General features: G+C 41.1%; 2 protein-coding genes across 3 annotated transcripts in view; both read left to right on the top strand.

The window, feature by feature from the left end:
• Positions 1-9,279, top strand: part of LOC111963138 (myelin transcription factor 1-like protein) — a 160,610-nt gene extending 151,331 nt beyond the window's left edge. The window contains exons 20-23 of the mRNA XM_070443323.1: positions 1,517-1,620; positions 2,964-3,107; positions 5,723-5,785; positions 6,692-9,279. Of these exons, the coding sequence (XP_070299424.1) occupies positions 1,517-1,620; positions 2,964-3,107; positions 5,723-5,785; positions 6,692-6,832 (452 nt within the window). The 3' untranslated portion in view covers positions 6,833-9,279. The remainder of the gene's footprint in view (positions 1-1,516; positions 1,621-2,963; positions 3,108-5,722; positions 5,786-6,691) is intronic.
• Positions 9,280-10,125: 846 nt separating this feature from the next.
• The window catches only part of LOC111963137 (peroxidasin), an 81,937-nt gene continuing 69,565 nt past the window's right edge, over positions 10,126-22,497 (top strand). For both annotated transcript variants that reach the window (XM_023986375.2, XM_023986374.2), the window contains exon 1: positions 10,126-10,415. In XM_023986375.2, coding sequence (XP_023842143.1) covers positions 10,231-10,415 — 185 coding nt within the window. In that variant the 5' untranslated portion in view covers positions 10,126-10,230. The remainder of the gene's footprint in view (positions 10,416-22,497) is intronic.

Below are 22,497 nucleotides of genomic sequence, written 5' to 3'. Positions count from 1 at the left end.
TGGCAATGTTGTCATAAGCTAGCAAAGTTAGTCAAAAATAGCTAGAAATGCTAACGCTAGCTAGCTAAAATCCGGTGTTCTCCTCTCAATCTAAACTACATAGCTAATGTTATAATGCATCTAATCTAAATTAATCTGGCAACATAAAAATTATGGCAAAAGGAAGTCCTACTAATTATTTGCCTTCTTTGGAAATGTTTTTTTTATTTTTATAATACATATATTTTTTTCTTTCTGAATTTTTTCTACATTCCAGAATAAAAAATAAAAAATGGATACATACAAACGACAACTCACAGACACCCACAAACAATGACCACATCTCCTATGCCCAGACCTGCGTGTTCACACCCCSATCCCTAGTGCCTGCATTATTGTTTGTCACTTATTCTTAAATTGTACCAATTAGTTTTTCTCAGTCGCCCATGCTATTTCAATATTTCAGTAATATATAATTTTAATTTTACACTGTGTCAATGATGGCGCAATGATTGATTTCCAAGTGTTTACTAAATGTTTAAAAAAAAATTGTGATGAGAAAAGAATCATCCAGCCCATTGTGTATCTCACTACACTCCCATATGTCATGTCTTGAAATACGCAGACAGATTTATTAAAAGTAAGTTTACATTGTAATACTTCTGACAGTCAACTTTCTAGCTCCGCCCACAATATCCGAACTTTATAGCGTTCGAAGAAAGCATGAATTATTGAGTCATTATTKGTTTTATACTTGAGACATGACTCTGCTGTTGTGCTGTASAATTTGTGAATTTTGTCTCTTGTATAATACATTCTGTACATTAGTTCAWACTGGATAAAGCGTACATTTTCATTAACTATAATTTTGTWYGTTATGCTCCAACTTTCGCACCATATTGTGCCAACATCAGTTCTTTTTAAATCTTGGTTCCAATCATTTATATATTTTTTCTAAGAGATTGTTAGTTGGATATGCTTTCTGCAAGGRTTTGTAGATCTTCCCGATCATATGAACATTATTTTCTGACTCAAATAAYATTCCCTCAAGGTTMCTCTGATGTCCAAAAGATTTCAAATCAAAATTCCGTGATACTGTATGTAACTTTTAAGTTGCATGTATTTGAAAATATCTACGTTGATCAGTSCAAAATTACTTTTTAATTCTGTCATGGAAATAAATGTATTTCCTGTTACCTAGATATTTARGGTTTCTGTGCCTTTAGTTTTCCATGTGGGCCKTTTTATCGATGAATTCTGAAAAGCTATCCAAGGATTATTCCATAAGGTTGTGTGTCATTCTATTTCCAAGCCACTGTAATGCACTTTTAATGCTCCAGTTGACAGTGCTTGGAGTAGAATGCTCAGTCGGGCATCAGTCCTCAAATGAATGTTCAAAACAATATTGTGACGGAATGTGCAACCCTCTATCACACTCTCATTCACCCACCACACTGACAGATTATTTGAAGTATTTTGTTGGGCTTGGAGTGGGTGGCAYTTATCTAATAATTGTTCACTGTATTATCTTTTGAAGGAATCGAGAACGAGGAAGAGATTAAACAGCTGGATGAAGAAATCAAAGATTTAAGTGAATCTAATTCACAAGTGGAGGCAGARATGATCAAACTTAGAACACAGGTAGGTCAGTACTAGTACCACGCCATTTGTTGACTTGAATATTTGACTCATTTCATGCTTACCGTTCAGTTTCTACCCATTGTGGCACACCATTCTGCTATCGTCAGTGTTCCTAGACTCTAAGTGTGTATTTGTAGCACAGCGTACACCTAAATTAATCTACCCTCCGCTAAAGCACTCACAAGAAAAGGGACTCCAGTTTGGAAAAATCTGTTCAATCGTCATACATGATCTACCATCAGTGAGACACATCCTAGCATATCTCACATCTGGGAGAATGCGGTTTAACAAAGTGGGGCATTCCTAATTATAAAGCACTTTTCCTCTGGGGCCCCCTGCATGCCAAACATTGAAAAATAYAGAGAGCATAATCACTCCCAGCCAATAAAGAGGAACACCCAGTCCACAAAAACATCCTACAGCTCCATTAGAAAGAGAACAGGGGCAGCAGCTTCACAGCTAGTATAATAGGATTTCTATACCACTATGTGTGTATGTGATCTGCAGAAGCTAAAATTCAATATCAAGAATGTATCAAACACTRCTTTCAAATCCAGGAAGGAAGGAACGGAAAGAGCTTCACAATATGTTCAAATACAGTTTGCCTTTTTGATAATGCATGCAAGTTTGATCTCACTTTGGAAATACAGGCTGTATTCTAACCTGTAGTAGACTTTTGGACCTCAAACATTTGAGCACAACAGTGCATTGGAGGCACATCCCTCTGAGCAAAAACTGGTTGAATCAACATTGTTTTCACATCATAAAAAAAAAAAAATCTACTTGATGACATTGGATCAACGTGMAAAACTGATTGGATTTGCAAAAAGTCACCAATGTAAGGGAATTGTGTCTATTTCTTTTCACAACTTTTCAACTTAAACCAATGACATAGTAAAAAGTTTGGTTGATTTCATGTTGAATTTACATTAGTTGACAACACAACCAAATGTAAATCAAAACTAGACYTTGAAATGACGTCTGTGCTCAGTGGGACGGCATATTTGTGCTAAAATTGCGTTTGAAGCATGTGTTGGAATATACCCCACAGAATTTTAAACACATTTGTGTGATTGTCAGTGTGTTGAATTGCATCTGTCCATGCTTGCCCATTGCTCTTCACATATGTTGCTCRGTTGCGGTTACATCCATCTCTCCATGTGATGATGCCATAGACATGGCTGCACGCCAGCCAATCAGCCGTGAGTTGTGGCGTGTCTGAGGTGTGCCGCTGCCCGTGGTATGTGAACTGCACCCTGTGTGCTCCGCTGTAACAACCACAGGTAAAAACCACCACCTTTACCATAACCCTCTTCTTCTCTCACACTSCCTCCCTTCCCTAGATTACCACAATGGAGTCTAATCTGAAGTCAATAGAGGAGGAAAACAAGGTGATTGAACAACAAAATGAATCTCTCCTGCATGAGCTGGCAGGTCTCAGCCAGACACTGATTAACAGTTTAGCTAATATCCAGCTCCCTCATATGGTAAGGGAACACCAAGCACGGCAGTCGGGCAAGTTCCTATAAGCAAACATACTGTAGCATATGAATTGATTCATTTATATACTCATCTATGTACAGTATTTATCTATTCATTATTTGCATTTCTGTGAAGCCCTGAAGGAACCAGTTTGTCCATGCTGAGTTGAGCTGGGGCTTAAAGCCTAGATTAATGYTAAATAGGTTATTGCTAATTTTAGCCAAACTGAAATGGGGAAGTTTTACAGCGCCTTCGGTAGGTATTCAGACCCGTTGCCTTTTTACACATTTTGTTAGGTTACAGCATTATTCWAAAATTTCCTCATCAATCTACACACAATACCCAATAATGACAAAGCTAAAATAGGTTTTTAGAAAATGTTGCTAATTAAAAACAAAAAAACAGAAATACCTTATTTTCATAAGTATTCAGACCCTTTTCMATAAGACTCGAAATTGAGCTCAGGTGCATTCTGTTTCCATTGGTCATCCTTGAGATGTTTCTACAACTTGACTGGAGATGATTTGGAAAGGCACACATCTGTCTATATAAGATCCCACAGTTGACAGTGCACATCAGAGCAAAAACCAAGCCATGAGGTCYAAGGAATTGTCTGTAGACCTCCGAGACAGTATTGTGTTGAGGCACAGATCTGGGGAAGGGTACCAAAACATGTATGCAACATTGAAGCTCCCCAAGAACACAGTGGCCTCTATCATTCTTAAATGGAAGAAGTTTGGAACCACCAAGACTCTTCCTAGAGCTGGCCGCCCAGCCAAACTGAGCAATCGGGGAGAAAGGCCTTGGTCAGGGAGGTGACCAAGAACCCAATGGTCACTCTGACAGAGGCTTCTACAGTCCCTCTTTGGAGATGGGAGAACACTCCAGAAGGACAACCATCTCTGCAGCACTCCATCAATCAGGCCTTTATGGTAGAGTAGCCAGACGGAAGTCACTCCAGTAAAAGGCACATGACAGTCCGCTTTGAGTTTGCCAAAAAGGCACCTAAAGGAACTCTCAGACCATGAGAAACAAGATTCTCTGTTCTGATGAAACCAAGATTGAACTGTTTGGCCTGAATGCCAAGCGTCACGTCTGGAGGAAACCTGGCACCATCTCTACGGTGAAGCATGGTGGTGGCAGCATCATGCTGTGGGGATGTTTTTCAGCGGCAGGACTGGGAGAATAGTCAGGATCAAGGCAAAGATGAACGGAGCAAAGTACAGAGAGATCCTTGATGAAACCTGCTTCAGAGTGCTCAGGACCTCCCGCCTGGGGTAAAGGTTCACCTTCCAACAGGACAACAACCCTAAGCACACAGCAAAGACAACGCAGGAGTGGCTTTGGGACAAGTCTAAATGTCCTTGAGTGGCCCAGCCAGAGCCCGGACTAGAACCCGATCGAACATCTCTGAAGAGAACTGAAAATAGCTGTGCAGCATCGCTCCCCATCCAATCTGACAGAGCTTGAGAGGATCTGCAGAGAAGAATGGGAGAAACTCTCCAATAAAGGTGTGCCAAGCGTGTAACTTCATACCCAAGAAGATCGAGCTGTAATCGCTGCCAAAGGTGCTTCACAAAGCACTGAGTAATGGATCTGATACTTATGTAAATGTGATATTTCAGTCTAAAAACGAGTTCTTGCTTTGTCATTATGGGGTATCGTGTGTAGATTGATGAGGGGGAAAGAAAACGATGTAATCAAATTTAGAATAAGACTGTAACCTAACAAAATGTGGAAAAAGTCAAGTGGTCTGAATACTTTCCGAAGGCACTGTATATGAGTCTTGTGTTATGAATTAGGGGTCCATTTCTACATGCAGAGACTTACAATGGTGACCAAACAACAGCCTGCTGATAATTTTTTCTGATATCCAACATATAGACAGATTAGAAAGGCAGTCTTAAACAAAGATGTTTATAAAATATTGCTATCTTCTGTACCTGCCTGTTCTCAGTGCAATGGAAACTTAGTCTCCGCCATTTTGACTCTGTCTGTAGCTACAGGCTATATTATGTTTGCAAATTCAACAAACTCACTTGTTGATCTATCATGGATTTTCATAGTACAGTACATGTGATGCTATAATTGCAGGTCTGTTTTTACTGTAGGGCTAAAAGTATTTTAGGGCATGCCAAAAACAGCCTTTCTCCATAAGCATCCATAAAAAAAATCCCTATAGTCTTTAGAAAAAGAAGGACAAAATAGCACTGGTCCAAAAACTATGACTGATACCCGTGTTATTCACAAATTGCTATTTTGCCATTTTCTTATAAGCCATAATGCTGCCATTTATCATAGTTTAAAAAATGTTTTTTTTTAACGAAATCTCTTCGTCTAAAAATGTGTAACCRTTGTGTATGAACACAATGAGATATCATTCCAGATGCTATGATCATTCTGACTATGTTGTGAGCTGGATTCAGTTGCAGGCCCAATTCGCTACCACATATGTATTCTTGTACTGTATGCTTTGCTGTCTTGCCTTTATTTCTTTCAAAGTTACATTTTTCTAGATGTGCTGTTGGTACTGCAGCTAAAATGCTACCATCTAGTGATTGTTTCAGAGAGTACCAGTAACTAGGCACCAACTAACAGTAACTAACCTTTCCCCCCATAGAAACCGCTTGCATACAAAGAGGCTCCTATTAGAAATAACAGCTGCTTACAGATGCATCAGATAGTAAGACAATCATTCATCATATTCTTACTCTAACACTGCTTTTCTTTCTGTTAATCCTGCTCTTTATTTCCTCATATGGACACTACAATATGCTACTAGTGTCAGTGCCACCCTAATAGTCAGTAGAGTTAGTCATCTGTCTGGTTCAGAATCTCTCCCATTCATGTCCTCCTAATGTCTTTCCCATGTCCATCTGTTTATTATTCAGGTGACCATGTCTTTTCCCCAGTCATCTTACATCTCTTGATGCGATTTAAAAAAATCCTGAATCACTTCCATTCCTGAATTTCCCTTTTTTCCAAAAGTTCTAACCGCAATGATCATCTATTTGAATGGAAAAAGCTTGATTTAGCTAAATGAAAGTGCCCTTGTTGGTTGCAAAGTGCATGTACATACAATGCGTATAGACATTGCAGCATGACCCTATTTTCCCAATGTGGACATCGCTGCATGACATCTTACTCTGTGTTTATCATCTTTGTGTAAAACCACCACCTCTCAGCCTTTAACCTGTTGCAAGACACCTTATTTCGATGACTATCATGTTTAGAGTATTTAAATCTGAAAAGGCCTAGTTCAGAGGACATCGCTGCATGACATCTTACTCTGTGTTTATCATCTTTGTGTAAAACCACCACCTCTCAGCCTTTAACCTGTTGCAAGACACCTTATTTCGATGACTATCATGTTTAGAGTATTTAAATATGAAAAGGCCTAGTTCAGAGAATAGTTCGTTTCAAGTGGTTTTATCTGTGGTAAAACATGTTGGTTAAAAAACTGTTTGTAAGGCTAAGCTCCTCAAAGGATGACTTTAAAGTTTTTTTTAGGCCTGTCTTCTGTTCTCTCTTTTTCACCTCTTTTTCTTATGATCTCACCTAATTCTGGTGTTGTTGAAATGTTTCACAGGAGCCGATCAGCGATCAGAACTTTGATGCTTACGTGACCACGCTAACAGATATGTACACCAACCAGGAACAGTACCAGAGCCCTGAGAACAAAGCCCTGCTGGAAAACATCAAACAAGCGGTGCAAGGAATCCAAGTGTAGCCCAGCCCGCTAGCCCAGCAAACGCCAGAGCTTCTTCTCAAAGAGGAGTGAAGGAAAACAACATCCACAGGAAAGAACTGAAGTGACATGATAGGATGATGCCTCATGGTTTGCTGCTGTAACTTAWACATACAGTGTTAGATATAGATTTTTGATCTTCAAAAAAAAGAAATGTTATGCTTAGAAAACTTCATAATGATTTTTCTTTTTTTGTCTTGCTTTGAAGAAAAAAAAGTAAGTGGCAGAATAGTTTTTGAAGACATTCACATTTTGTACGTTTTCATACTGTATGAGCTGAAATAGTGTGGTGTAATGTTTCTAGCTGCTCGTGTATGCACATTTTTTGTGTATATTACTGAACAGTAAGCTGATTAACATAGGACTTTAGTTATTTTTAATGCTTGATGATGAAGATTTTAGATGAAAAAGCTGCTCTGGACAGTGAAAACAAAACAAAAATCAAGAGGGGACTGCAAGGAGGTAGCTACTTTTCAATGATCTTTTCCTCAATGAATGATTTTGGAATTCTAAAGATGTTTTTTCTTCTTCTTGTGTGCAGACTGTTGAATAGCAAGACTTGGTTGCAAAGTACTTTTTTTTTTAAAACCTTTTTTAAAGGTTGGTAGCTYTAGGTGGGGGCATTTTTAATAGGTGTTGGAAATGAGTATGGAAAGAAACTGACTTGATGTTTGTATGAATGTTATAGTTTTATTGTAAACATCATGACACGGAAACCCAATGGTGGAAATCCCATTATCTTGAAAAGTTCTATTCACTCTTGATCTTTTGTGTTGGTAGATACCCATTGTCATTCAATCAGCAACAATGTGATGTATAATGGAAATAGAGTATCAAGGCATCATTCTAGCATTTAGTATTAGTTCTGGTTCAAATGTAAAAACGTATGTTGCTAGAATCGGGCAATGTCTCAGCAATGTATATCTAAATCATATGTTTATAATAGATATGGGATGCAAAAACAAATTGGGGGGGGGGGGGTATATGCAATTACCTGTTCATAAACATAGGGGGGAAACAAAGGAATCTTTTCACTATATGTCAAATATAAAATGTTATATWAACCTTTCAATACAAAAAGTATTTAAGTTGAACATTCAGTTCTAAGATGAAAGATGCTTTACGAGTTCCAATTTCTTTACATACAATTTTGCACAAGGACACCTTTGTTTCCATGTTTTGATGTTTCTAAAGAAACTAAAGCAGTACCTGAGAGCCTWAGCGGAGAGTAACAAGAGTTTTGTAAAGAGTATTTATACTAGAGTATGAGAAAGAGCGGGACTTACAGGGTCATTGTCCCCACTTATGTGCCAGTAGACTATTTGCACTTGTCCTACAGATACTATCCTAACATGTGGCGGCGTGCAATTTCCAGGTGTTCCTTTGAAACACGATTGGAGCAAATAACTGCTTGAAGCCACTAGGTGATGAATTAGTTCCACTGAAGGAGACTACAGGGATTTGAATCAGAAATTATGATTATAACCATACCACTAATACTGTATTATCAAATGTTAAACAATGATGCTATTTCATTTTGGTATGTTATATGAGTATTAAATAATCCCCAGCAGCACTTTATATCTAATCACTGTACAAATTAAATAGTCAATCAATTAAAGGTAAAAAAAAACAAGTAAATTGAGGGCGTATTCTCTTTTTTTTTTTTACTCTGAATCGCGGGATGCAGTTTCATGTCTGTATGCGGCCCCTCTTTCTGTTGTGTTATTAGTTGTTAGCGACCATGTTGAGATTTGCCTTTTAAGAGCTAATGCAAAGGTCCTTGTTGTTCAACTGATCTCATCTATTGTACTTTTACGTCCTCTTTTAAGGCTCCCTTGTCAATGGCTGCATATGCCTTTCTCCACAGCATCGTGTCTGCAGCTTTTTGCCAATATAGTAATGCTTTCAGTAGAGTACTAGTTAGTATCAGTTCTTGAATTAATTCTCATTATCAGTACAATGGAAAGGGATTTAAAGCACAAACCGGCTGCTCATCTACCGTTGGTACATAAAATCACATTTGAAAAAAGTTATCTGTGAATATTTACATAGGGTAGGGAGAGGGTGTCACATATTAGAATGGTGTCACATATTAGAATGCTGAATTTTCATATAAATTATTGTGAATTCATCAGAGTTTATTTATTCTATCTTATTCATTTTGAGGTTGATTTAAGTATTCATTAACAAAGACAGGATTTTGTATAAACTATTGTGCTCTCTGTGGAACTGAAGTTTAATTTATTTTTGTACTACACAGCATGGATTTGTTGACATTTTAATTTTGCTATAAATGTGTGAGATCACAAGTTGCTGTGATATTTCATTTTTAAATTGTGAACTTTGTAAAAATTTTGTCATGCTGGATGTTGACACATCTTACTCTGAATAAAGAAAAATTGTGTTGCCACAGGCCTGTAAGCTTTGATGTCTAGTCATCATCCTTGTTCATGCTCTCAATTCAGTGCGTAAAACCCACCATTCGTGGAACCCATTCAGCTAAAGACTGCATTCATTCACACGGGTTTTTTCAATACACAAGAGAATCGCTAGGTTGTTATTCCTCGACAATCCTCAAATGTTTTGCAATAAGAATACAGCTTTCTTGGGATTCACTTTACGTTATGTCGTAAATTTGACGTTTATTTTGACGGCTATAAAGTGTAGTGGGTGTTTTGTTACAAGTACTGTAACAAGTACCATTGTCAACCCACATGAAAACCAGCAGAGAGCAGCACAGAGCACTGTATAACATCATATTTCATGGACAAACGTTTTTACCTGCATCCTAAACCATTATAACGTCCTAAGCCGTTATAACGTCCTAAACCATTATAACGTCCCAAACCATATCATATTATGGCAATCTGTTTGCATATTTGGCTCAGAATAGGCACATCAATAGAGTGCTTTCCACCCAGCGAGAGACAAACTGGCAACATTTTAGGGCATAATTTCCAGGTTCTATGGGAATAACATCTGAATAAGCAATTTACACGTTTTTTAAAATGTATTACATCATTATTTTTAATAGTATTCAGCAAAATTAGTATCGCTTAACTGTATGTACCACTGGTTTATTAGGCAACATAGTTAGTACATTTTTTAAATCGGACATCTCTATACAGATGCACGCTACAAAGTATAATTTTATTAACCAGGCTTTCCATTAGTTAGAGTTTCTCCCCTGTCCAACATAATTTGTAACACTGCCCTAGTTCTCRCTSTCTCTSTCTCTSRCTCTCRCTCTCTCTCTCTTTGTCRCTTTCTCTCTATCAGTCAGCTGAGTTCCCTAGCTTTACTATAACTCAGCCGATGTTAGTTTCGGTAAGAGGGGTTGCTGGCGGTGTGTTCTCTGCGCTGCTGACTCCCTAGCAATGGCGCTGTGGACGGGTCAAGTCTTATCCCCTTTTGTAGTCGCGGTAGCACTGATTTTGTTCGCCAGTGGCCCGCAGCCTGTATATTCTTGTCCAAGTCGGTGTTTATGTTTTCGCACTACGGTGAGATGTATGCATTTAAACCTGGAAACCGTACCTGCTGTTGCTCCGTCGACAACCATCCTGTAAGTAACATTACATTGTATCTAACGGGAAAAGTTAGTAGGCTATGGAGGGAACGGAATGAATGCACTGATTTCTGGACGAGTCACATCAACCCAAGCGCTTTGAGATGGTTATACGATCTCTTATGTTTGTGTATAATAATTTAAACAGTTAGACGTGATCTAATATTTCCGATTCTAAACCACAGTTGAGACAGCAAGATGAGAAGAGCTACTGTCATCTTTGGGACCAGACCACCYTTCTGGTTGCATATTCAAAGTTGCAATGATGGAGTCTGGGAGTTTTGATAGTTTTTAAGTTCCTCATCACATCGATTTAGTTTTGTAGGCTTATCTTATATGTATGCTTGGTCGTTATCTGTCTTGCATTGGTTTATTCAGTTGACTCACTAAAGAAAAACAATAACTTTTTTTCAGCCTATAGGCTACCCACATTACGGAAAAGAGGTCAAAGACTTTGTTGGACCTAAGAGCATTTTGTCGGTTGCATAGCCTTTGGAAGGGACGTGCCTTAGTAAAGTTCCAAGACACCTTTGACGTCTGCCAGTGACTGAGCTAGGCCTACTGGTCGTTCTTTGGGGGGGTTAGACAGCTATCGAAGTCAGCCACAGAAAAATGTCATGTGATGAAGTTGAATCAARGTGGAAAACTTTGCAAAAAGTAACCAACATAAAGGAATTTCAGGTTTGACCTAAATCCAATGACAGGGTGACATGTTTGTTTGATTTCACGTTGATTTCACGTTAGTTGACAACTCAACCAAATATAAATCAAAACTAGACGTTGAACTTACGTTGTTGGATCATATGGGGTATTGTAAAGCCTAATATAGTTCTCTGCATGTGAGCTTTGTGAGAAACTGCACCATGGGATGACCTTTCCTCCAAGCGCTTGCTTAATTAAGCCTGTTGGACTGCAAGTGGATGGCCCTTGACCAATATGGCTTAGTTGATTTCAAATCAAATGTTATTTGTCACATGCGCTGAATACAACAGGTGTAGACCATACAGTGAAATGCTTACTTACAAGCCCAACCATCAATGCTGTTTTAAGAAAAAATAAGTGTTAAGAAAGTGTTTACTAAATAAACTGAAGTAAACAATAAATACAAAATATAAAATTATTAAAGAGCCACAATAAAATAATAGTAGCAGGGCTATATACAGGGGGGTACTGGTACAGAGTCAATGTGCGGGGGCACAGGTTAGTCGAGCTAATTGAGGTAATATGTGCATGTAGGTAAAGGTAAATTGACTATGCATAGATAATAAACAGAGAGTAGCAGCAATGTAAAAATGGGGGAAGGGGTCAATGCAGATAGTCTGGGTAGCCGTTTAGTTAGCTGTTCAGGAGTCTTATGGCTTGGGGGTAGAAGCTGTTAAGAAGCCGTTTGGACCTAGACTTGGCGCTCTGGTACCACTTGCCATGCGAAAGCAGAGAGAACAGTCTATGACTAGGGTGGCTGGAGTCTTTGGCAATTTGTAGGGCCTTCCTCTGACACCGCCTGGTATAGAGGTCCTGGATGGCAGGAAGCTTGGCCCCAGTGATGTACTGGGCCGTACGCACTACCCTKTGTAGTGGCTTGCGGTCGGAGGCCGAGCAGGTGCCATACCAGGCGGTGATGCAACCAGTCAGGATGCTCTCGATGGTGCAGCTGTATAACRTTTTAGGATCTGAGGACCGATGCCACATTATTTTAGTCTCCTGAGGGGGAATAGGCATTGTCGTGCCCTCTTCACGACTGTCATGGTGTCTTTGGACCATGACAGTTCGTTGTTGATGTGGACACCAAGGAACTTGAAGCTCTCAACCTGCTCCACTACAGCCATGTCGATGAGAATGGGGGCGTGCTCGGCCCTCCTTCTCCTGTAGTCCACAATCATCTCCTTTGTCTTGATCACGTTGAGGGAGAGGTTGTTATATTGGCACCACACTGCCAGGTCTCTGACCACCTCCCTATAAGCTGTTATTATATTATCTATTCAGCATATTGCAAGGTAGTATTGTCATGGATGTGTCATTGGCTTCTTGGATAACCAGAGTAAAGGGTCAGTAGGCAGGCATGGGTCTGTGTTAGAGGGTCAAACTGTGGTTTAAATATGTCTCAGATGAATGGAAGCACAGTTTGTGACCCTGGTGCCTTCAGCAGTAGTGGCACTTCTGCACTTCTTTGATAGGTCTTGATAGGGATGCAGCTAAAGACTGAAAGTGCCAGCGAACAGCCAGACAGAATACACACACACAGCTCTGAAACTCCAAAACCGTCCAATCTCTGGAATATGTGCCCTCTTGTTTTTAATTGACCCTTGTGATTTTGACACGTTTCCGAAACCTGCGTGCATCTGTGCAAATAAAGACCTTCATGCAGGAAGCTGGGCACAAAGGAAAAACCCAGCCTCAACGACGGGCACAGCGTGCACAGAATTAGCCTCCCTAACATACACTACCAGTCAAAAGTTTGGACACACCTACTCATTCAAMTTTTTTTTAAACGTATAAAATATGTTTTTATTTGTTTAATACTTGTTTGGTTACTAAATGATTCCGTATGTGTTATTTCATAGTTTTGATGTCTTCACTATTATTCTACAATGTGGAAAAGAGTAAAAATAAAGAAAAACCCTGGAATGAGTAGGTGTGTCCAAACTTTTGACTGGTACTGTATGTATGCAAGCTTCCAGGCCAGCCTCAAAGGGAGTCAATGGGCCAGACCTACAGCCACAGAGCACTGCCCTCCCTGCCAACTCTGCAAGATGCCCAGGACACGTCAACGTCCCCTCTGCCATGGGAACTGTTTTATGGTTTGGTGTGCTGAGCCCCCCCCCTTCTTCTTCTTCTTCTTCTTCCCTCCTTTGGATGCCTCTGAATCTGTCACTGTTGAGTGTTGTTCAGAGGGGGGCTGTGGAGGGCAAATCATGTGTCAGTTTGACACGTTTTTCATGCTCGCTGGGGTTTGAACTAAGCAGCCACCTGTCYCTTTGCCCCTGCCTGCCTGTGCTCAGTCTTGTCGGAACATGAATGCAGCTCAGCTAGCCTCTGCGACTCTCCCTGCCTTTCCATTATTCCACTGTAAATTGTGCACACAAGCCTGGCCTTCAGGGCTGCAAGGCACCTTTCAACAYAACTCGAGCACTCTTTTGAAGGAATGCTTGAATGTGGGGAATATTTGTCTCCCTGAATATGAAGTTGCAGATCACATTAAGCCTCATTAGACAGTAGTCAGTAGCTCCTTTGAAGGATAAAATGTAGTGTGTATTTTTGTGTGTGGTTAGAACCAAGTTATGACATCAGTCCTGTGCCTTGTACTTTATAGTGGCTTTATTGACCCTTATGGAGGCTAAAAATACAACATTTAGATTGAATCCCTTTCTCATAGCTTCACACATTTCAGCCACAGTCCCAGGACCAAAACACCGGCCCCCCGACCTTGGGGTCAGCTGATTGCTGGCTGTGAGGGCTGGGGGGCAGAGGTGACTGGGTTGTTAATGAAACAGGTGTTAGAGACAGGGGGTATTGTATATAGAGGTGTATTTGGGGACATGCTGCTGGCTGGCTAGGCCCTGAAGGTCTGGGCTTTGCATTCCTCGTCCTGACCTGGCAGTGTGCCATCTCTGATGTGGAAATTCCTCCTCATCAGCATAGAGCACTGCCGTCAGATGTTCCACCAATAGGTTCCTCAGAGCTGTGGGAAGGTATTTTGTTATTGTTTGAAAGCATCTCCTCAACCTCTCTTTCTCCTTTCTCTGGCTCTCAATCTACCACGTTTGCCCATTTTCTCTCTCCACATCTCTTTTTCTCTCTTCATTCACAGTATTCTCTCTRACTTTCTCCCTCTCGTTCACTCTCCCCGTTGTTCCCAGTTCTAATGTGGCGTCTGTGTCTAAATGTTCTGAGCCTAGTCAGCCTGCCCAGTGTGTGTGTAATGCTTGTTTCTCTACTAATGTCAATCTCGAATGAACTCAGGGACCCTGGCCCAATCACTCAAGGCTCTCAAAAAGTCAGTGGCTTCTGTGAGATAKGTATCTTATATCTCTAAACGTGTCTCTTCCCATGGGAAAAGGGGAATAAGTTATTTTTCCCCAAAGTACACCCAGGACCGTGCTCGGTGCTACCGTTTTTGTTTTGTTTTTACTCTCAGCGGTTTTCTTTCAGATTAAGGTGGACGTCTTTTTTCCCTCCCATCTTTGATGGTCCACATTTATTTTTTAGCTGTTGTCTCGGAGGACTCTCTGTTTGAGGTATAATAGTAAATTACTGCCCTTCCTCTTTGTGACGATACTGCTGCACTCCTGCTCTGGGATTGTCAGCTCTATTTTGTCAACCACTCTCCTGAATCCTCCCGTACAGGCCCACGGTTGTTGATGCTAACTCTTCCGCTTGCTAACGCTGTGTAAAGACACATTTTAAGCTACAAAGACATAAGACCAATGTTCCCTCTAAGCTGCTCACAGGCACGCAGCTCCCCAGGGACAGCCGGGCAGAAGAAATATCAGCCCAAGCAGAGAAGCACYAAATTGAACTTCACTCAACTTTCTAGAGTTTTCCACATTAGCTAACACTACCAACGTTTCCCTTTACTGTGGGAATTGTGCTCGAATCAATGCAATATTAGCCACTTTCAATGCAACATACCGAAACAAAATGAACTATGCAAGACTTAGTATGCAAAACGAACTATGCAAGAGATTTTGTTGTAGGCAGAACGCATCGGCGTAGGATTCTATTGCATTGACAGGCGCGACTCAGGTCCGTACTCTACACAGACCGGTGTGCCATAACCAATCAGAGATGKAGTAGGCCTATATGCAATAGACCATTGCCATTKACTTTGAACTGGACTGTTGTTACAGCATGAGRGGTCGTCAGTAGATGCACTTGTTTTGAGATCAAAGCGAGAGCTACATGTAGCGACGTGTGCACATTTGTACATCTGTTCACATCCTTTGCTAGTTAGTGAGTTATTAGCCCAGTTATAGATCACTTGTAGTCAGCAATGGGGGAGGGATTGCTTCCTACAGGAGCACAAAACATGTGCATTTCTAGACACATTTGAAAAGCAAGTCAGGAAAATAGCTTTTTTTTTGTCTTAAAGGGGCAGTGTTGTATTTTGAGATGGTCTTGAATAAGCTAAGTAGCCAATAGGCAGAGGGTAGCATAATTTGTCTGATTCTTTGTAATAATGGTAGGGGAATAATTATGCATTTTATTTTGTAAAGTGGTTTCTTGCATCAAACAACACAACAACATGTTCATGTCTGAAGGACAAGTGGATAAACAGGTTCATGTAAAGCCCTGCATGTTTTTTTCCAAAGTCTCATGAAATGTAGGCCGACATCGAATCACCACACATTGGCTGTTACTGTAGACGGAACGATAGAACAGCTATTTCCATATTAAAATGTTATGGGATGGATTTTCTCCATTGTTTTTGATGGTAGGCCACTCTGGTTGGCCTACATTATGATCAAATAGCCACAGTAGCCTACTTGACCACTGTTAAAACTAACTTGAAGTGGGTACAGCCTCMGTGTTCACAGTAAACTTGTGCCAGAATTTTCACAACGTTCAAGTTTGCGCTCAGCAGACCTGAAATTTGCTCAGTGACACATTTTTTTGAGGGAACATTGCACAAGACGACAGCTTGTCTTGCAATTGTGAGGTTTATGTGGAGAATGTTTATGTGACATACTGCAGTGCATAKAGGATTGTTATAGACTTTCCTTTTTGGTTCTTTCATAGTTAATGTCTTGTCTGAAACCTCACGAATGGCCTCTTGTTATTTATGTATGTATGTTTGTTTCTGTGTGTTGTCACATGGTCTGGCATCCACAGCAGAAATTTGTTAAACATGGTGAAAGTGAACCCTGATTATGAACACATGGGCAACGCCATGGCAACGGGGAGTCTGCCCGTTGTAAATGTGTCAATGTGCTAACTCATAAAGTGGCTAGTTATGGCCTTGGTTGCCTCTTTAGGAAATGTTTAGTATTCAAATGGGCTCCTTTCTTGGTGTTTTTACTCTCACACCCTGTGGTGGATGTGGTGTTTTTTAACGATATAACTACAAACAAACKCTTGTGAAACTCTGTTCTGTAGTAGACTTGTAATAACATTAACGGTAAAGGCCGCGATGAAACGTGAAGGCGCAGCCTTTGGTTCACTCTCACAGGCTATCAGAATTAATTTCACGTCAAAGGTTTTGCATTGTATCTTGGAGAATCGATAAGTAGTTTAGTTTTTCACCGGATCTTTAGCAGAAAGGTGGTAGTTTACAGGAGCAGGATTAGCTGCTGGTTGATSTGAATGGACTGTGACAAGACAGACTGAGTGGTTAGAGGTTGAATGAGTGTCCACCCGATGAGTGAAGCGGGAGGTTCCTGGTGGGTGGGTTCAATGGGGGTGGGGTGGAAGTTGAACTGTGCAGCATACTACAAGGCAGGYAACCTGCCATCTGTATAAGATGGTCTGGATTTGCGACTTTACATTTACGAGCCTCCCTAGTGCAGTCCTTAGAGCCCTACTGGGTAGATTTAATGACCTGGTAGTCGGGCAGGAATCAGAGGGTGACCTTTTTCCTCTCAATCCCTCCTTCATTTTCTCCCTTTATCTTCTCTATTTTGTGACATCGATGGCTTAKGAGGCTGAGTGAGGGAGAGAGAGAGGGAGTCAGAGAGGGAGTCAGGGAGGGAGGGAAAAGAGGAGCTKCATTGTGTGGAATTTGCTGCAGTCAGGCTTTGCAAGGCGTTCAGTCTCTGCGGCATTATGGAATGCAAAGCCAGAAATCCCCAAAGCTCTGCTCATTTGCACAGGGAGATTGGGCCGAAGATAGTTCTTGAAAGGAACCCTCCCTGTCCCTCTCTTACTGTGGCTGTCCTACAGGGGTCGGGGGGAGGACAGCTCGGCTGCTGAATTCTAATGGTGTTCCAGCGGTCTTGCAGCATTTCTCACATAGCGTTGTTATAGCGTAATTGCAGGATTGTTAAACTAAGGATGTCTCCTAAAAGTCCGATTCTCCCACTGTGACTTGTTTGGGATTTTTTTATGCATGTCCAGGGCTGTTCGTGCATAGTTGTTAATCATGCATGTCTATTTGCAGCCATGTTGTCGGTGAAGGGCCTCAGTGGAAGGAAATAGAGCTGAAGGGATACACTTTTTATGCCCTTGTAATGAATCTTTATAATGCTTAATAAGATCTTTGTGACTGTTGATAATATCGTTTRCTGGATAAAGACATCAAAGGATGTCAGATAGGGTTGGGTGGTAATTTTCATAGCTTCATATTGTTCCTGTACCATACCGGGGTAGACAGTATTACCGGCAGGGCACACAGTGGGCACTATTTCTTTCTATAGAATAACTATCTTCAAAGTAATGACGTCGGTTGTGAGATGAAAGCTTKTTTTTAGMAATAATACTTGTTCACGTTACACTTTACTACTTTAGATTCTACAAAACAACAAAATAATATAGTTGCTACCGAAAGCCAGGATAATCACTTGTCACTTGTACATAACTGCCGTGTTAAAAWWMMTCTTACTTCCTGTCGCAAGGCATTCTGGTACTTGCAGTCGGTAGCYTAATCCAATACTAACCAATACAACATAAATATGTTCATAGTTCTCTCAATCTCCATCACGTAAATTCCAAAACAATTAGTCTTGTACATATGTAAATAACTGTAAATAAAAATATATTTTGATACAGCTCAATGAATTAACTGTAAACATTAACTCTGTAACCCAATAAAGTTACAACACTTTCCAAGTGGAAAAATGTAAATATATTAAGATTACTACAAGTTCCACTCCATTAAACTATGTGCGTGCGTACACGTAGGTGGAGTTGGATTTTTGGAGTAGCGGACACTTTTTAGTAGCATGATATCCTCGCCGGTCCCACTCCCATTCACAAGGGGACGATAGCAAAGTCTTTTATTTTTGTCTTTTCATTTTGTGAAAACAAGGAAGAGTCGCCTTCCCTTGCTAGTAATAGCAAGGCCTCCAGTGTCCAGACACAAGCTCTGCTGGTCAGTTACTGCGTAGCAACCTAGCAGTGCCAAAGCCCTYGTCTGCCCTAGAAAGCCATTTTGCTTACTGGTATTTTGGCCTCTAATATTGTCTTATTATGATCAAATTCAATCCCAAATGAGGAATTATTGAAAAGTGTGCTACAAATTGAGATATTTCATTATATAGTGATCCACTACTACATTTGTCGTCACACAGGACAACGGGCTGACACTTACGGGCTGACACTTACCAATTACGGGCCAGGAGGCTACGAGGAGGCCCTCATGCASACTCTTTGCACTTGGTATTCACGTGGTATCCGGTATTGAGATTAACTTCATCTTGCAGGAGCGTTGGGTTGACTCTCTCAGGCAGGATAAGAACGAATACATCGTCCATGATCCTCACGGCCACTTTAACCTTGATCCTTAGCGATTATTTGGTGCCATTCAGCCCGGTTCAGCAATATGGCACGTATCAAATTCAAATACTTCCATCTTAATGGAGTTTGGATGAGAATACGTGGATGACGTCAGCGCTATCACTATCTACTGGTTTTAATATATACGGTAGTACCTAGCTGGCAGCCTGYCTAGCTGGCTTTAGCCTGGCTAAAAACATAGCAAGCAAGCTATCCTTTTTAGCTTCTCACATCTCCATGTGATATAATCAGATTTATAATTWAAAAAAATATGCRCAGCAAATATTCTTATACCTATGGGTGTAACCTAAAACATTATCCCAGATTGATATGCTGCTTGTGTATTCATTCCCATATGAGCTAAAAATAAAACACCATGTTTTGGTCATGGAGAAAAAAGCACACGGCTAGCTAGTTGGCTACAGCAGGTTCTACCATTTCACAACAGTAATCACTAGTTATTACTTCTGAATAAAATACCTTTCTCATACTTGCCAGTGTAACCTTCAACATGTTCCCAATTTAATATGCTGCTTCAATGTATTCACCCCCATATCAGTTAAGTCATCATGTTTTTGTCGTGGAGAAAAAGCACATATCTCGCAGCTGTTTTTACCAGTAGCCTTGAATCACTAGTTATTACTTCCAAACAAAATACATTTGGGGGACTTCAAATATTGTTTGACAGTTGCTTATCAATTCAAAATAGGCTATTTTGATACATAGCTTATAGATCAGATCAAGGAACCACAACACTGTCCCCTCAGCTTTGTGGCACGGGAGTACGAGGAATGTCGGAGCGCTCTACAAGGAGCCGCCTCTTTTGTGACGAAAAACGACATGGAGCGCTACGCTCCGTCAGCTCCGTTTGCATATTCTGTGTAGACCCGTTTAGGCAGCAGGGTTGTTGATTTGGGCGGGATTGTCTTTGCTGTAACCAAGAAGCTTGATCTGGTATTTTCTTTTTTTGGGCGGTATTGAAAATCATATCGSCGGTATTTCAAAATACCCCAGTATACGGTATACCGCCCAAATCTAATGTCAGAGATGATGACACAATACCCTGATAGACTGTGGACGCTCCACCGGGCAAAAGACACAGCCTCCTCGCCTTTTTTATACTGCAGTATTCACACAGAGGTATTAAGAGAAAAGCTCCCAACCATGTTTGGAGATTGATATGGCCTTGTTCTTCTTTCAAGAAACGAGGTGGGGAGACTGCCATGTTGTTGTTTAACAAAGTATGAGTCATGCACGCCCAGAGAGAGTCATTGGCTGTCCAACTTGGGCATGTGTCAGAGAGCTAAACAATTCCCAGAGAGAGAGAGAGAGAGAGAGAGAGAGAGAGAAAGCGAGAAATCCACACATGGCACTCAGATGCTAGAGCTGGAGAAGTCCTAGCCAGGGAAGGCCCACTCCCTATTAGGGTTTGCATTGCACATGCCACAGAGCCTTTTTGCAAGATTTGTTTGTGGATTGACAAAGACTTTTGCTAAATGGAGCTGTACCTATGTGGCCATGATGCCCAACATGCTACCCTACCCAGCCATGGCCAGGCCGGCCTCTCCATTCTGACAGAGCAATTGGGTTTTGAAAAAGTTGCTGTCTGCCTGGTGTCGGTGGTAATCACAGCCGGCCCGGTTATCAGGCCCAGGGCTCTTATCGGCTTGGCCATTTGCTCAGTGGAATTTCCCTTGTGGAATGGTTGAGGCTGGACGGGCAGCCAACCAACAAGAACCCAGAGCACTGAACAGCATCCTGTTTCCAAGTGTTGTCACTGTGGACATTGTGTCACCTCTTGTCTCCTCTCCAGCACTGTGTTAACTCTATACAGCATGTGACAAAGCATGCATGATCTCACAAGATCTATGTTGAAGCTCCACCCTGGCTAAAGTCTCAAAGAAACATGCTTATTTGGGAGAATTTCTCTTTTAAGGCTAAAGGCAGATACATTCATAGTTCAAGACTCACAGAGGAAAGCCTAGCTATTAGTTTACTTTATGGCTGTTTGAGCTGACAAGTCCTTAGCTTCTAAGCATTCTAGATAAAGATATTACATTTCTAACATACCGTATACTATATGCCGAATTAGGTAAGAATTTTTTCCCTGTGATATGTATTTCCATCATTCTTTCATATGTGCTCTTGAGGGCTACGGCTGCTGAGCCAAGTGTTATATCCGCTTGAGTTCAAGTGCCGTGGTCTCTGTCTATGTTCTACTGGAGGACTGTAAAGTAGGGTTTATTCCACTCCATAAGGCCTTAGTCAGTAGCACTACATGCCTGAATCTTCAACCGTGTGGTAGGAAWCTGAAGGAATGGTTCATCTGTCAATGCCCATTAATCACTGGTGAGAGGACAAATGTCCCGCTTAGTTTATCCCATGTGTCAAGTTAAATTGCAGCCTCACTGCCCCAAGCGAAGGGTCTACTGTATAGCTTCCACAGATCAGTGATTACTTCAAGTAAGGAAGGATGGATGGATAGATGGATGGATGCATGGATGAATGGATGGATGGGTGGATGGGGATGGATGGATGGAACATTGCCCATGGCTATATTTCCTTCTTCCTGCCTATCAATCAAAGGTCTTTACTGTTTGTCCATGTTTTACCTCTTTATAATCCATAAAGTTTTCCCCATATCACACTGAACAAAAATATGAATGCAATATGCAACAATTTCAAAGATTTTACTGAGTTACAGTTCATATGAGGAAATCAGTCAATTGAAATACATTCATTAGGCCCTCATCTATGGATTTCATATGACTGGATATACAGGTATGCCTCTGTTGGTCACAGATACAGTACTTTTAGAAAAAGGTAGGGGCGTGTATCAGAAAACCAGTCTGTATCTGGTGTGACCACCATTTGCCTCATGCAGCGCAACACATCTCCTTCGCATAGAGTTGATTAAGCTGTTGATTGTGGCCTGTGGAATGTTGTCCCACTCCTCTTCAGTGGCTGTGCGAAGTTGCTGTATATTGTTGGGAACTGTAATACGCTGTCGTACACGTCAATCCAGAGCATCCCAAACATGCTCAATGGGTGACATGTCTGGTGAGTATGAAGYTCATGGAAAAGCTMGGACATGTTTATCTTCCAGGAATTGTATACAGATCCTTGCAACATGGGACTGTGCATTATCACGCTGAAACATGAGGTGATGGGGGCGGATGAATYGCACGACAATGGGCCTCAGGATCTRGTCACAGTATCTCTGTGCATTCAAATTGCCATCGATAAAATGTAATTGTGTTCATTGTCCGTGGCTTATGCCTGCCCATATCATAACCGCACCATCACCATGGGGGCACTCTGTTCACAACGTTGGCATCAGCGAACCGCTCACCCACACGATGCCATACACGCTGTCTGCCATCTGCCTTGTACAGTTGAAACCGGGATTCATCTGTGAAGAGCACACTTCTCCAGCATGCCAGTGGCCATCGAAAGTGAGAATTTGCCCACTGAAGTCAGTTTGTGAAGAAATMATTTGGTTGTGCAAACCCACAGTTTAATCAGCTGTTCGGGTGGCTGGTCTCAGACGATCCCGCAGATGAAGAAGCCGGATGTGGAGGTCCTGGGCTAGTGTGGTTACACATGGTCTGCGGTTGTGAGGCCGGTTGGACGTACTGCCAAATTCTCTAAG

The sequence above is a fragment of the Salvelinus sp. IW2-2015 genome, linkage group LG4q.2, assembly GCF_002910315.2.
Source record: "Salvelinus sp. IW2-2015 linkage group LG4q.2, ASM291031v2, whole genome shotgun sequence".
In the NCBI taxonomy this organism is placed as follows: Eukaryota; Metazoa; Chordata; class Actinopteri; order Salmoniformes; family Salmonidae; genus Salvelinus; species Salvelinus sp. IW2-2015.
Note: the sequence above shows the minus strand (reverse complement) of the source record. Positions and strands in the feature narration are given on the sequence as shown.